Source organism: Chanodichthys erythropterus, chromosome 5, assembly GCF_024489055.1.
Source record: "Chanodichthys erythropterus isolate Z2021 chromosome 5, ASM2448905v1, whole genome shotgun sequence".
Classification (NCBI taxonomy): domain Eukaryota; kingdom Metazoa; phylum Chordata; class Actinopteri; order Cypriniformes; family Xenocyprididae; genus Chanodichthys; species Chanodichthys erythropterus.
The window spans coordinates 33721029-33736504 of NC_090225.1; the positions used below are offsets into that span (position 1 = coordinate 33721029).

Below are 15476 nucleotides of genomic sequence, written 5' to 3' on the forward strand. Positions count from 1 at the left end.
CCCTAATGCATTAGCTAATGTTAACAAATTGAACCTTTTTGTTCAGTGTTAGCAATGCATGTTTATGTCAGGTATAGCCGTAGCTCCTGGCGATGTGTCCTTTTGGTCACATGCTACTCGCTTTTACCCATGTTCAATCAGCTCTGCAGAACTTTGCCACTCACTGCCTGTTGCTTAGTAACCAACCACTGAAAGAAATGATCCTGTGTTTTTATTCACTTGAAAAATCTGAGATGTTCCTGAATCTGGAAACACTCCAAACATGCTGTCAGGTCAAACACTTTGATTATTGAGCTCTGGATGTGTACATGCAGCGGTCCCAAACATGTTTCTGGAACACAAATGTATGAATGCCATCGCATGAATTAACGAAATATCAAACCAAGTGACATGACATTTATTTTCAAGAAAGACCGTACCAGCACAGCGTCATTTATTGGCCACTTGGATTGATTCATTTGTATCTAATGCAGTGACTTTCATATATTTTTAAGTGTCCAAATATTTTAGTGCCACTGTGAGAGAACATGAATTAAAGCTTGATGATTCATGTCCATGTGCAACTTTCTATGCTTGGCAGTGTCATAAAACAAGTCTTTGAGTAACCATATTGAGAATATTTCTAACACGGAACCCTCTCGTCCTTTTCCGTAGGACAAGGCAATGCAAAACAAGAACCCATGGGAGAGCTTCAACCCGGCGAGTGAATATCAGAACTACGCCACAATGAATGTACTAGAATCAGACACAAAGAACTCTCTGGAGATGACTAACGCTGAGTGGGAAAAGTGTGTCAACCTCCCTTTGGACGTCCAGGAGGGAGACTTTCAGACAGAAGTCTGAGGAATAATGAAGCGTTAGCAGGGACGCGGATGAAGGTGGACATATTTTGCACTGAACAAAAACGCAGAAGACTTTTCATGCAGCCTTGGAAAGACATATCTGGATTCTAGGAGTATAGCAGGGACAATATGTGCCAATAAGATTTCAAAAAAAAAAAAAAAAGAGAAGATGGAAGAAGGATGGATATAAAGATGTTAGAAAAAGACAAAAAAACATCTGTGTTATCTTTTTTTTTTGTATTCTCACTCGTGTATTTAGTGGGGGGCAGACATGTACAATATCAAACATCATGTGTTTCAAAAGTACCACTTGGAAAATATTCGGTTCCGAAAACGCAATCTTTCCAGACGAGACCTCAAAGAGAAAAACGACACGACGTGACGTCCACCCACGAGCGGCGGCTGGGTTCGGTTTTTTGTTCGGCGGGAGACGAGCCCAGGAACACAATGTATATACTTGAGCAGGTTTTTAAGAAGTTTATAACAAGTCCGTTTGGCCATGACTACACTTTTTACTTTATAATATGAAAAGACAAAACTATTCAGAGGCAAAGAGGATTTTTTTCTGTCATTTAAAAATGAATGTTTGTCAAGCTACATTCTTCATTGCTTTAAATGCAATAAAGGTAATACTCACTTTTTTATGAATAATATATTTCAAAACTTTAATACTGCAGAACCTGCCTGGAAGCTCAGTAAAGCTCTCTCATCTGCAGCCCTGTATAAAATATTTAAAAATCAAAAATGTTGTATGGTGTAAATAAAACTTTTGTCTACATATGTTTTACTTGTGCCAAGTTTATTTTAATGAGAAAAGAGAAAATGCCAACTTGATGAGAGAGTTATAGCGAAAAATGTTAACATTTGAAAAAGGAATGTAAATAAAAGAGGAAATATGTTCGTACTGCTTCAGAGAACTTGTCGACTTACTCCTGTGTCGTGCTACGTGTCTCTGTTGACGCCTTTTTCTGGACACACGAATCCCTGAGGACAAATTCTCATTCTCAAGGTCCTTACTTCAACTGCAGCAGAAAAATGGTCTGTAATGACTTGTCAGACCTAAAGGCAAATAACAACAGGGTATTTTTAAGGGCCATTAGTGGAAAGAGTGAGTCGTCTTCGGCAATGGCTATAAAAATAGCACAGCAGAGCTAAAAATAACAGGAAGCGTAGTCACTTCTGGGTAACGGCACGCCACATATGGCGTACCTTATGTGCAATTACGCTATCAGCTGATGACCCTGACAGGAGAGAATCAAACCAGAAAATCTATAAAACATCTTGCATTTTATAAAAAATATATAGTTTAAGGTGAGACTTCATGCCGATGGTCTTTAGACACTCTGCTAACTAAAGTTGTGTCCTAAATTACACACTTATACACTATAAACTACTTATACACTATCTAAACATTCGTGTAGTGCATGAATTTTATAAAGTTATTTTGTCATTCAACAAGACTCTGATAGCCCCTCCCCCTCCACTATGTAATTAAAGTGACAGTTAAGTGCATGAAGTGTCCAACATTCAATACTTCATCTTTTTTAGTTAAAGCTTTAGTTCACCCAAAAATGAAATTTCTGTTATTAGTTACTCACCCTCATGTTTTTACAAACCCGTAAGACCTTCGTTCATCTTTAGAACTCATATTAAGATATTCTGGTTACACTTTATTTACCATGTAGTTATACATATAAGTACTGAGTAATATTAAGTATGCATGTACTTACTCTAAGTTTAGGGTAGGATTAGGGTTTGGTTTAGGGTTAGTTGCATTTAAGTATGCCTAATTTATGGTTATTACTACAGTTAATACACGTAACGTGTAACAAGGACACATTAAAATAAAGTGTTACCCATATTTTTTGATGAAATCCGAGAGTTTTTTTTAATCCTCCATAGAAAGCAAAGAAATGACCACATTCAAGATCCAGAAAAGTAGTAAGAACATTGTTAAAATAGTCAACGTGACTACAGTGGTTCAACCTTAATGTTATGAAGTAACGAGAATACTTTTTTTTTTTTTTTTTTTGGATGCAAAAATAACTTTCTTCAACAATTTCTTCTCTACCCTGTCAGTCTCATACACAATTGACACAGCGCAGCGCTTCCATGTTTACGTCCGAACGCCAGCTCGGTATTGGCTTTTGCTGTTCATGTGAGCAGCACAAAGCATGCGTGTTATGCTGACGCAGGAGCCGGCCAGGACTGAGCCAGCATTCGGACGTAGAACCTGGAAGCGCTGCAGCGTAAATAGCATAGGAAAATGACGAATTTGTTGAATAAAGTCAATTTTTTTTTTGCGCACAAAAAGTATTCTCGTCATTACATAACATTTAGGTTGAACCATTGTAGTCATGTTGATTCATTTAATGATGTTTTTACTACTTTTCTGGACATAGAATGTGGTAATTTTGTTGCTTTCTATGGACGATAAAAAAACCTCTCGGATTTCATCAAAAATATTTGTGTTTTGAAGATCAACGAAGGTCTTACGGGTTTAGAACGACATGAGGGTGAGTAATTAATGACAAATTTCATTTTTGGGTGAACTAACCCTTTTAAGTGCATGATCCAGGTATTTAAAGTGCACTTTTTCTTTTGGGAATTTTCGGTGTGAACACACTACTCGCACTATACTGCAAAAAGCTATAGAATATTGTATAAGTACGCAAATTAGGACGCACCTTAAGTGTCAACTACCAGTCAGAGTATTATTACACTTTCTGCTTAATACCTGCTACCACTTTATTTTGATGATCGCCCAACAGACATTCTACTGACTGTAAGTACATGTCAACTTATTCTAACCGAATGGTCTACTAATACTCTAAGTAGAGGTAGTTGATATGTAGTTGGAAATTAATGAGAGTTAGTTGACATGTAGTTGCAAATTTACTTATTGTTAGTAGAATGTCTAAAATGGACTATTGAAATAAAGTGTAACCTGAACTTTTAGTAATATTTGAATGAAACAAACTTAATTCTACTGTTTGGGTTAACTGTGGCATCAAATGCTGTTTCTGCAGGGGGAAAAAATCACTTTAATAGAGTGGAGGATGAATCTGGGATTTACATGCACTCTGTATGTGTGATTTTAATGAATATCAACATTTAAGATGATGACACTCAAGGCTCATATTGGAAGGTAAGCTGAAGTTTAGGAGTATAATCCCTTATGAACCGCTTTTATAGTCCCATCTGTCTTCAGTGAGCATCTCGTCGTATCTGGCAAAAGTATTAAATCTAATCCCAATGAGCTCCACAATTATATCCCGGTACATTGCTGAGGTCCAGCTGGACGAGACTGAATCCTAGTCCCTGTGATTGACAAGGTGTGCGAGTCATGACATGAGTTTGTAGACAATCTCAATGTGTCTAATGCATTTTGACACACCAGATTTCAGTAAATGTTACAGGGTGAGTTAAAGCACTAAACAAATGCTCCTGACGTTATACAGAGCTGCAGATCTATAAGTAGCAGCAGTATGTAACAGCATGGCCTTTTTCTGTATTTGGGTTTCAGGGGAGCTCCACTTGGGGGGAAAGAGCCTTTTCGCTTTGGCTGTTGTGCAAATAACACTAATATGAACTAACACTACCAGCCTCATGGTAAACACACTTAACAGGTTCGCCTCTAAACTCAGAGACTTGGATGGTGTTTTGAGGGATTTAGATGGTAAAAAAAAATAGAGCATTGGAAGAATGCACTGTCAAAAACATTACACAGCTGTGATATATCAATTTAAACAATCCTTATGTCTTTAAAATGTTTTACACTTTAGACATTCTATTAACTATAAGTAACTAATCTTTATTCATTTGCAACTAAATGTCAACTAACTCAGAATATAACTGTTAGGTTAGGACTCGGGTTGGTAGAGTAAGTCGACATGCACTTGCAAAGTTTATTATAGAAATAGAATGTCTTTTGGGGGAGCATCAAAATAAAGCGATACTAAAATACTCTAATGACTGGTATTTGACATGTAGTAGCATAGTTACTTATGTTTAGTAGGATGTCTAAAGCAGACCATCGAAATAAAGTGTTACCAAAGTTCATTATACTTGCTAGAAAAAAAATTAAGTGAATTAACTGAATAACTGATTATATTTACTAAACTAGCAAAATGAATGACTGCAGCAGACTTCTTGTTCCCAGCAGAATAAATGAAGTATTTTGTTGCGTACAACATTGCGTACATGCAAAAACTTTAGTGACAGTCTTGTTGCTAGTTATATTAGCACATCATGCAAGTCTGCTATTGCTAGCTAGTAGGGCTGCAACAAACAATTATTTTGATAATCGATTAATCTACCGATTGTTGGAACGATTAATCGACTAATCTTTGATTATTGCGCCGATTAATCAGTATGCTTTGTTTGATTATTCCACTAGCAATTATTTAAAATTCTGAGTTATACTTTAACTAATAATTAAAACAAGGAATTCACTTCAGCTTTTGAAAGTGTATTTTTAATGAATTTGAGAAAAAAAAAAGTTAAAATAAATTGAGTTTTTATTAGGTCTGGGAATTGTAATAACTTTTATGGTCATTGAATGGCTTTCCTGAGGTAAACGTAACATTTTGTGACATTTGTTTGCAAGCCGTTTTGACGTCTTTCTGCGGTTGAAACTCTCATTAAGTGATTACATTAGAGATGGATTCATTTCAGTAAATTGTACTGTATTTTTCAACATACTTTTTGATGTTCATTCATGTTTATTTCGTGCTGTAATAGCAGAAAAGAGGAAGAGATAATAGGTTCACGTGCCACTTGACCTGAGGTGTTACAGCGATTTGTAATGCCGCATTAAAGAGCGCAAAAACCACATCTATTGTTTGAATCCCGTAGTAAAAATGCAGAATTTAAAAGCTGAGACTTTGTTTTATATCAAAAGTAACCTGATCTGTCAGCGCGTTGCCTGTGTCCTCTTTGCTCTGCGATGTATCTTTCACTACGTGAGATAATGGACGTGTGGCAAACAGTGAGTTTGAATGAGTTGGTGGCCCTGCATGACAGCATTTTTTGTAGTTATGCTAAACGTTATGTTCGTTATGTTTGTTATGTTTTATGCTATGTTAAACTCCCACATTTTATGGGTGCGACTTCCCCTGTGTCTCAATCAGCTCCCTAGTTCAGTAGTCAGGGCACTGACCAGGGAGTCGGCCATTTTAAGGGCTGTCTCAATCGCAGAATCCTTTCAGGGCACTGAAACTTTCGCTCCCTGAAAAGTCCCACAATGCACCGTGAAAACCAGGGAGCATCGATGCTCACTATGCTCCCTTAACGGAAGTTCTGAAGCGCGAAACTTGAATCACGTGAGCCAACTCACTACATATAACGATACGCGATAGATGTTTTTAAAAATACAAACCGTTATTTTTATTATATTTCAGCATAAACATACATCACTAGACAGGTAATGAACATAATCTAGCTGAAATGTTGCACGTAGATGTAACAAGCAAATAATTAATCATAATGTACTTTAAATAACATTACAAGTAATGTCAGAAAATATCAGCTCTGTTGTTGTTCATAAATACCAGTAACTTAGGATGTGTCTCAATCAGTTCCCTAGCTCCCGAGCTCGTGAATCAGTATATCGTGTACACGAATTCGGGCACTGGTAAGGACAGTAAAAGATGCTGGTTCACTACACATTGGGACACTTATGACTATTTCCGGCGACGTGACAACGTCCTCATTGTACAACATCACTACTGGTATTTATGAACAACAACAGAGCTGATATTTTCTGACATTACTTGTAATGTTATTTAAAGTACGTTATGATTAATTATTTGCTTGTTACATATACGTGCAACATTTCAGCCGTGAATAAATTATAAGTGTTAGCTAGATTATGTTCATTACCTGTCGAGCGATGTATGTTTATGCTGAAATATAATAAAATAACGGTTTGTATTTTTAAAAACATCTATCGCGTATCGTTATGTGTAGTGAGTTGGCTCACGTGATTCAAGTTTTGCGCTTCAGAACTTCCGTTAAGGGAGCATAGTGAGCATCGATGCTCCCTGGTTTTCACGGTGCATTGTGGGACTTTTCAGGGAGCGAAAGTTTCAGTGCCCTGAAAGGATTCTGCGATTGAGACAGCCCTTAAAATGGTCGACTCCCTGGTCAGTACCCTGACTACTGAACTAGGGAGCTGATTGAGACACAGGGTTAGTGATGTTGTACAATGAGGACGTTGTCACGTCGCCGGAAATAGAGTCATAAGTGTCCCAATGTGTAGTGAACCAGCATCTTTTACTGTCCTTACCAGTGCCCGAATTCGTGTACACGATATACTGATTCACGAGCTCAGGAGCTAGGGAACTGATTGAGACACACCCTTCGTTTGCACTATGCACTCCAAAGAACCGTGTCTTCTTCTATTGGATTCGATCCGGGAGGGCTGCATTACAGTATTGCACTACAGTGCCCCACTGGTCAAACCGTGTTATTGCAGGCCCTTAAAATAGGTCATATGAGATCAAAAGACTATTCGACAACAAAAATATTTGTCGACTATTTTTTACTGTTGACATTTTTACTGTTGACTAATTTCAGCCCTACTAGCTAACAGCTAATTGTAAAAGATTTGATGATTATGCAATAAAGTTGTATGAGTTAGCTTAGTCAACATTCCAATTCAATTGCAATTAACATGTTTGTGTAGTACAAAATCAAAAATGTAAGGTTTACTAACTTAATCAGAGTTTGTTAGATAAAAAAAATAAAATAAAATAATTCAACTGATTACCTCAATTTTTTTGAGTTCTGCCAACTATTTAGTTTACAGAGTGGTTTATAAATATGATTATAGGACAGAAAACTAAAGTGAACTTTGCAAAGTTTAGATGACTCACTCAAGAACTCAAGAAGTAATGTAATTAAGAATTAATTTGTCAGTTGTCCCAAACAGCGGACAATGTGAAAAACAACTTGACGGGCTCATATAAAGCGATTTGTTAGTTTCACTTTAGAGAAGATTGCAATCTAATGATGCATATTATCAGACAAAGCATTCATTAGTGCACAAATGTTGACCTCCGAGGTCAGAAAACACAGTAATGAGTTGTGGAGGAAGGGACGGGTATGGCTGAAAGTGACTGGAGATGTCACTGTATTAAAAATAATAAAGCGCATGAGACAAGCCCATTATGACATCGACCAAGCACGTTGACATGCGCAACAGATCTGGCCCCGTTCTTCATTCTCCATGGCCCGAAATGAAAATACGTTTGTCCTCTTCTGTTCTTCAATGTGCAAATCAAAATGTCAAATCCATCACATTACAGGCCAGCGGGAAATCACAGCAAATGAAATTCTGCACACACACACAGTGAGTGGGCCCTGGTGGGTGCTTGTAAGTCCAGCAGGGGACATATGGAGAGGTGGAACAGACTCATCTCTGACAGACATGCAGGAGAGGGAACTGAAGCGTATGTCAACCCAGACACTGTATTCTCACTTGTGCTCAGATTACAACTTCCATTCACGATCAGAAGGGACCATTGTTGATATGAACTGGCAAAACATGTTTCTAATAAAGCGTTTGATATTATTACAATTATATAATAAATGTATTCATTATGTAAGGGATAATCCACGGCCTGGCTCGCTTAGTCAGACCTTCAGACTGACGGCAGAAGGTCTGGACTCCATCGCAGCTTTCATTGATCAAGGACCGCCCATGAGGACGTCTGACCGACATGTAAAGCAACCAGTCACAGTTTGCTTTGTTCTGTATCATGTTAAGGGGTGTGAAAATGTCAAGTCAATGTCCCTACAATAACAGCATTCTACCAGCTGTGAATCAGACACTGAGATAAAGTGTGCGTAAGATTACATTTATTTGAATGTAAAATGATTACTTTTTTAAAAATAATTATTGAGAGAGATAAGAGATGGTGAATTAACTGCATCTGTTCAGTCTCTCTATTAAATGATTCGTTCACTTTAAAATGAAAATTATCCCAGGCTTTACTCATCCTCCTAGGTGTACATGACTTTTGTCTTTCTGTTATTTTAATAAATATCCTGACGCATCCGTCATCTGATACACTTTCTTCTTAAGTTGAATACGGCAGGCGGTCTGGCAGAAGCTAGATATTTTACTTTATAACTTGTTTTTCTTACACAAACGCATCACTTCAGAAGGACTTTATTAACCCCCTGGTGTACGTTTATAATAGATGAACGCACATTTTTTGAGCTTCATACTCATTGGTCCCCTTCACTGCCATTATAAAGCTTGGATGCGTCAGGATATTTATTAATATAACTCAAGTTGTGTTCATCAGAAAGAAGAAAGTCACCTGGGATGGATTGAGAGTGAGTAAAGCTTGGGGTAATTTTCATTTTGAAGTGAAATAATAATTTAACAATGAAGCTGTGAGTTTAATTACTTCAAAACCAGTGATATTACCCCCTTGTTGCAGAGACGTAGCGATGCTAATAAAAGTCACAGGGGCAGTGTTGATAAGTTTCTGTGCTCCTTAATGTTTCTGTGTGTGCGAAGCTCGATCTCCGATCTCTGTGTGCGAGTGACGCATGCGTGTGTGTGCTTCAATGAAAACAGTGCATTAATATAGAATGGTGATTAAACTGGTGATTAAACAGTTTTATTGCACACCTTGAGGCAATCAGCAGTATTCAGACAGCCCATGGTATAAAAAAGATTTGTTCAAAAGCGCTGATTCACCCCGTAATGAAACAAGTAACATATTTATGAGTGAGTCACTGAATCAATCATTCATTAAAATGGTGTTTTTAATAATAATTTAGATTAAACATTTTAAATAGACTGCAGCAATTAACATTTTGTCAGAACCTCTAGTAAATTATATGTTATTTTGTTTAGTTGTCTGTTCAGAATCATGGGAGAATTGTGATATCCGTTTGAAACAAACCAAACTAAAATTGTTCAGAATTGTGAAGCTCTACCACTGTATATAGTTCATAAGTAAATACTGTAAAATATGTGGTTAACTAAAGTCATAAGGAAGGGAATATGGCTTGAACAGACGTGATTTCAGCACCATGGACAGCTGCTTTTTAAAAATGTCATGCCAGTGCATAGATAAAGTATCAAAACAAGCAGCATTAATTTTGAAGAAATATAGCACAAACACACTTAAGGGCCCAAATACATTTTAGGGTCACATTATAAGCATTGAGAAATGAGTGAAACAGTTGCACATCACAGCTTTACATACACTCTTTAAAATAAAGACTTTAACTAATAATTAAAACAAGGAATTCACTTCAGCTTTTGAAAGTGTATTTTTAATGAATTTGAGAAAAAAAAAAAAAAGTTAAAATAAATTGAGTTTTTATTAGGTCTGGGAATTGTAATAACTTTTATGGTCATTGAATGGCTTTCCTGAGGTAAACGTAACATTTTGTGACATTTGTTTGCAAGCCGTTTTGACGTCTTTCTGCAGTTGAAACTCTCATTAAGTGATTACATTAGAGATGGATTCATTTCAGTAAATTGTACTGTATTTTTCAACATACTTTTTGATGTTCATTCATGTTTATTTCGTGCTGTAATAGCAGAAAAGAGGAAGAGATAATAGGTTCACGTGCCACTTGACCTGAGGTGTTACAGCGATTTGTAATGCCGCATTAAAGAGCGCAAAAACCACATCTATTGTTTGAATCCCGTAGTAAAAATGCAGAATTTAAAAGCTGAGACTTTGTTTTATATCAAAAGTAACCTGATCTGTCAGCGCGTTGCCTGTGTCCTCTTTGCTCTGCGATGTATCTTTCACTACGTGAGATAATGGACGTGTGGCAAACAGTGAGTTTGAATGAGTTGGTGGCCCTGCATGACAGCATTTTTTGTAGTTATGCTAAACGTTATGTTCGTTATGTTTGTTATGTTTTATGCTATGTTAAACTCCCACATTTTATGGGTGCGACTTCCCCTGTGTCTCAATCAGCTCCCTAGTTCAGTAGTCAGGGCACTGACCAGGGAGTCGGCCATTTTAAGGGCTGTCTCAATCGCAGAATCCTTTCAGGGCACTGAAACTTTCGCTCCCTGAAAAGTCCCACAATGCACCGTGAAAACCAGGGAGCATCGATGCTCACTATGCTCCCTTAACGGAAGTTCTGAAGCGCAAAACTTGAATCACGTGAGCCAACTCACTACACATAACGATACGCGATAGATGTTTTTAAAAATAAAAATAAAATAAAAATTCTTTATTGGAATTGATGGTTCCACGAAGAACCTTTAACATCCATTGAACCTTTCCATTCCACAAAGTGTTCTTTATAGTGGAATAAGGTTTGGTGGAAAATGGTTCTTTGACTGAAAGGTTTTGTCTTCTGTGAGTAACCAAAAATTGTTCTTAAATGGCATTGCTGTGAAAACCCCCTTTTTATTTATAAGAGTGTACATCAGGGCTGGTTAAACGGCAGCCCACGGGCCAAATCCGGCCCGCCAATCTCCCTCTTCCTCTTATCCTGGCAGTGCGGCTAAATTTGGTTAGATGAGTGTCCTACGCCTTCCCTATTCTACTTACGGAATGAACGCGGTGCCAGTTCCGCAGGTAGATTAGGGAATGCATAGGACATATAGGGTAAGCTTTTTGAATAATACGGAAAGCGGAAGAACGTGCAAGGCGATCATGTGTTTATATAAAGCATATACAGTTGTATTTTTTTATGACCAATCGCTTCGCTAGATAAGACTCTTATTCCTCGTCTGGTATCATTTAAAGCCCTTTGAAGCTGCACTGAAACTATAATTTTGACCTTTAACCGTTTGGAGGCTATGGAAGCCCGTTTCCGCCACTAAAAAAAAAAAAAAAAAGCCACTAAAAGCCACTTTTATCTCAGAATTCTGACTTTTTTTATATGCAATTGTGAGTTTATATCTCACAATTGCAAGTTATAAAGTCAGAATTCTGAGATATAAAGTCGCAATTGCGTGATAAAAAGTCAGAATTCTGCCTTTATAACTCACAGTTGCGACTGTACATCTCAGAATTCTGACTTTATAACTCGCAATTGTGAGATATTAACACGCAATTGCGAGTTAAAAAGTCAGAATTCTGAGATAAAAAGTCGCAATTTATCTTTTTTTTATTGTTTTTTTTTGTTGTTGTTGTTTGTTTGTTTTTAGTGGTGGAAACGGGCTTCCATAGGAGGCCAATGAAGTCCACTATAAGGAGAATAATCCTGGAATGTTTTCATCAAAAAGCTTAATTTCTTTTCAACTGAAGAAAGACATGAACATCTTGAATGGCATGGGGGTGAGTAAATTATCAGGAAAAATTTATTTGAAAGTGGACTAATCCTTTAAACTAGTTTTAAATCGGATGAAACAGCCTCAACATTCCCAACAAGACTGATGAGGAATACAGGAGAAACGTGCCATGAATGAAGATAGAAGACTTTTAAATCCCAAAATCACCACCCTTACACACATTTACTAATTATATATATATATATATATATATATATATATATATATATATATATATATATATATATATATATATATATATATATATATATATATATATATATATATATTGAAAACTATGTTATATTTATATTGAAAACTATGTTATAGCCATTTATATTGCAATATATTTATTAGGTGGGTAGGGGAAATTCATGTCTTTGTTAAGGTGTAGTTTGTACCTGTGTTTAGGTGTTTTTTTATAGGCCTATATAACGTATCATAATATAATATCATTTTACAGTGGTAGTGAGTGAGTAGCCATGTATGGTTTTACCTGTGGTTATCAAGTCTCACTGTGAGAATATTTTCATTTAAGCCTAATTATTAATAAAATATTTAATATTTTTAAAAGTATAAAAATATTTTTACCAAGAGGACAAAGTCCACCTCAACTTTTTGATTTCAAATGAAACTACTTGAAGAGCCCTGGTGTACGTTGTATCTAATGACTTACATTCAGCTTACATTCAGCTTGAAATTGGCAAATAATGGAGTTGCTTTTGCTTTGTTTAGCCGTCAAATTCTAAAGTGCATAAAGAACAAAAGTTAGCCTGATGAAGAATGAATGAAGAATTACCGGAGTGAACTACTCCATGGAGAAAAATCTTCAGTGACGTCTAGTCCGCTTTCCATGGGCAATGATATATTCATCTGACATAGTTTGAATTGATTCACACAAATGAATCTAACAAGCTATTTTTGCTTGTGAAGTTTATATCTGAGCCACTATTAAAACATCTTTCTTTCATAAAACACTGAATCAAGCATCCTATCAAACAGTCGGCCATGAGGGCATAAACATTCATTACACCACTGAAGTACATACTGTAGTTAGGGGACATTCAATTATTTCAATAAACACTGCAAGTCCCAAGACGTTCTCTAATTGCTTTGAAGTAGAGGCTTCTGCTAATGGCTCCCTGTAGGATCAGCTTGTGTTTTATTCAGCTGTATGACTCCCCTGCTGCCAGCAGCTCCTTATGGACACAGTTTAACAGCGCTCATAATGGCACAGGACATCACACAGCAAGTACCAGTTTCTATTCTTTGACCTCTGACTAAGTAATTATCATCCCCGCAAGGATGGCCTTTTCTGGTCCAGATGGGCTGCTGCTATTTCAGGAACTGGTCAGCAAAGTGAAAGGCTCAGAAATTGGTTGGGTCTTTATGACATCCATGAAAATGGGGACAATTATAACATATTAGCCTATCCAAGATGACCTTTTATGTTAATTATTCATACTTCTTGTTAGGGCTGCATGATATTGGGGGAAAACTGACATTGCAATATTTAGTTTTTCTATATTTCAATAGGAAAAAAATGCAGGGATTTGGAAATAATCAGTAAATAATAATATATCAGGAAATAATATTCTAGAATGATTGGGGTGATTTGTAAGGGAGCGCATCGTAGCACAATTAATAAAACTGAAAAAGGACTTTTTACTCTAAGGACTTTTTTCTTCTGACATTTTAAGGCTCAGTTATTTGGGGAAAAAAACTGAATGTGGGTGTTCACATTTGGGTATTTTTCCGGTTTTCGCAGTAAACATAATAATAATCTCTTTCCACCTTAATTTTCATAGGCCACATATTTGATTCACGGATTAGTTGCAAAGTTTAACCATATTAGAGGGAAAGTTTATCATTTGCAAGTGTTTTAAGTTCTCACCACTTTAAACATTCAAGCGATTTCAAACCATTCAAGTGCAAGAAGAGGCTAAAGAGCGCTCAATTATGCACGATTATGAACATATGCACGGTTACTTCCTGGTTTTTGTTAAGCCAGCTTGGGCACTTTCGGTGAACTGCCATTCTGAAGTTGCTGTACATCGACACAAAACCATCAATGGTTGACTTTTTAATCTTTTATTTATATTTTAATACAGTTAGCACACTTGCCTAAAGTTTTATTGATCGCAATAAAGACAAAGCTATTGTGAACAATAGCTTCTTTTTTTTTTTTTTGGCGCTCCAAAAATATTCTCGTCACATTATAATATTAATATTGAACCACTGTTCTCACATGAACTGTTTAAATATGTTTTTAGTACCTTTATGGATCTTGAGAGAGGAAATGTCATTGCTCCCTATGGAGGCCTCACGGAGCCATCGGATTTCAACTAAAATATCTTCATTTGTGTTCCGAAGATTAACGAAGGTCTTACGGGTGTGAAACGACATGAGGTTGAATAATAAATGACAGAATTTTCATTTTTGGGTGAACTAACCCTTTAAAAACAAATACATTAACTACCACTATAACCAGCAGGTGGCGGCATAGTAGCATTTTTGTGCAAATATATTTGCCATTTCCAGCAATTTCCAGCAAAAGCAGCGTCTTACGTCAGCAGCGTCACTGCGGAGTCATGAACCACACTCCGGAGCAGAAGGGGGCGGTAATGCACCAATAAGCTGGATGCCAATCGCTATAAAACAGGAAAGACGAAGAAGAAGAAGCGGAGTCGTGAACGTGGATTGACAACAGACCCAGAAGAGAATACAATGCTGAATAAAGTTGTAGTTTTTGTTATTTTTGGACCAAAATGTATTTTCGATGCTTCAAAATGTCACAGATGTCCTAATCGCCAAAAACAACCACAGCAATGTAAAAGTGCATTACCAACACCGACAGATGAAAGGATTCCATGGAATCAATTCAATGGAAAGGATTCCGGAATAGAAGACAATGCTGAATAAAGTCGTAGTTTTTTTATATTTTTGGACCAAAATGTATTTTCGATGCTTCAACAAATTCTAACTGACCCACTGATGTCACATTGACTACTTTGATGATGTTTTTATTACCTTTCTGGACATTGACAGTATACCGTACATACATTTTCAATGGAGGGACTAAATCTAAAATACCTTAAACTAAAATGTCTTAAATCCGAAGATAAACGGAGGTCTTACAGGTTTGGAACGACATGAGGGTTAGTCATTAATGACATAATTTTCATTTTTGGGTGAACTAAACCTTTAACACATCAACAAGTGACATTTCACCAGAAGTTTTCCAGTTGGCTTATATATTATTGTGGAAATTCTAAAGAATACTCTGTGCATATAGTCCATTCAGATAGCGTGCAACACAGAATTGAATCCTCTTTCTAGTCTTCTTGCACTTGAACGGAAACATA

The 15476-nt window shown here is 36.7% G+C and overlaps 1 protein-coding gene across 1 annotated transcript in view; it reads left to right on the forward strand.

Annotated features, from left to right (window-relative positions):
- adgrb3 (adhesion G protein-coupled receptor B3) overlaps window positions 1-958 on the forward strand; it is a 207594-nt gene extending 206636 nt beyond the window's left edge. Inside the window, exon 31 of the mRNA XM_067385508.1 lies at window positions 655-958. Coding sequence (XP_067241609.1) covers window positions 655-843 — 189 coding nt within the window. The 3' untranslated portion in view covers window positions 844-958. The remainder of the gene's footprint in view (window positions 1-654) is intronic.
- Window positions 959-15476: the final 14518 nt, after the last annotated feature.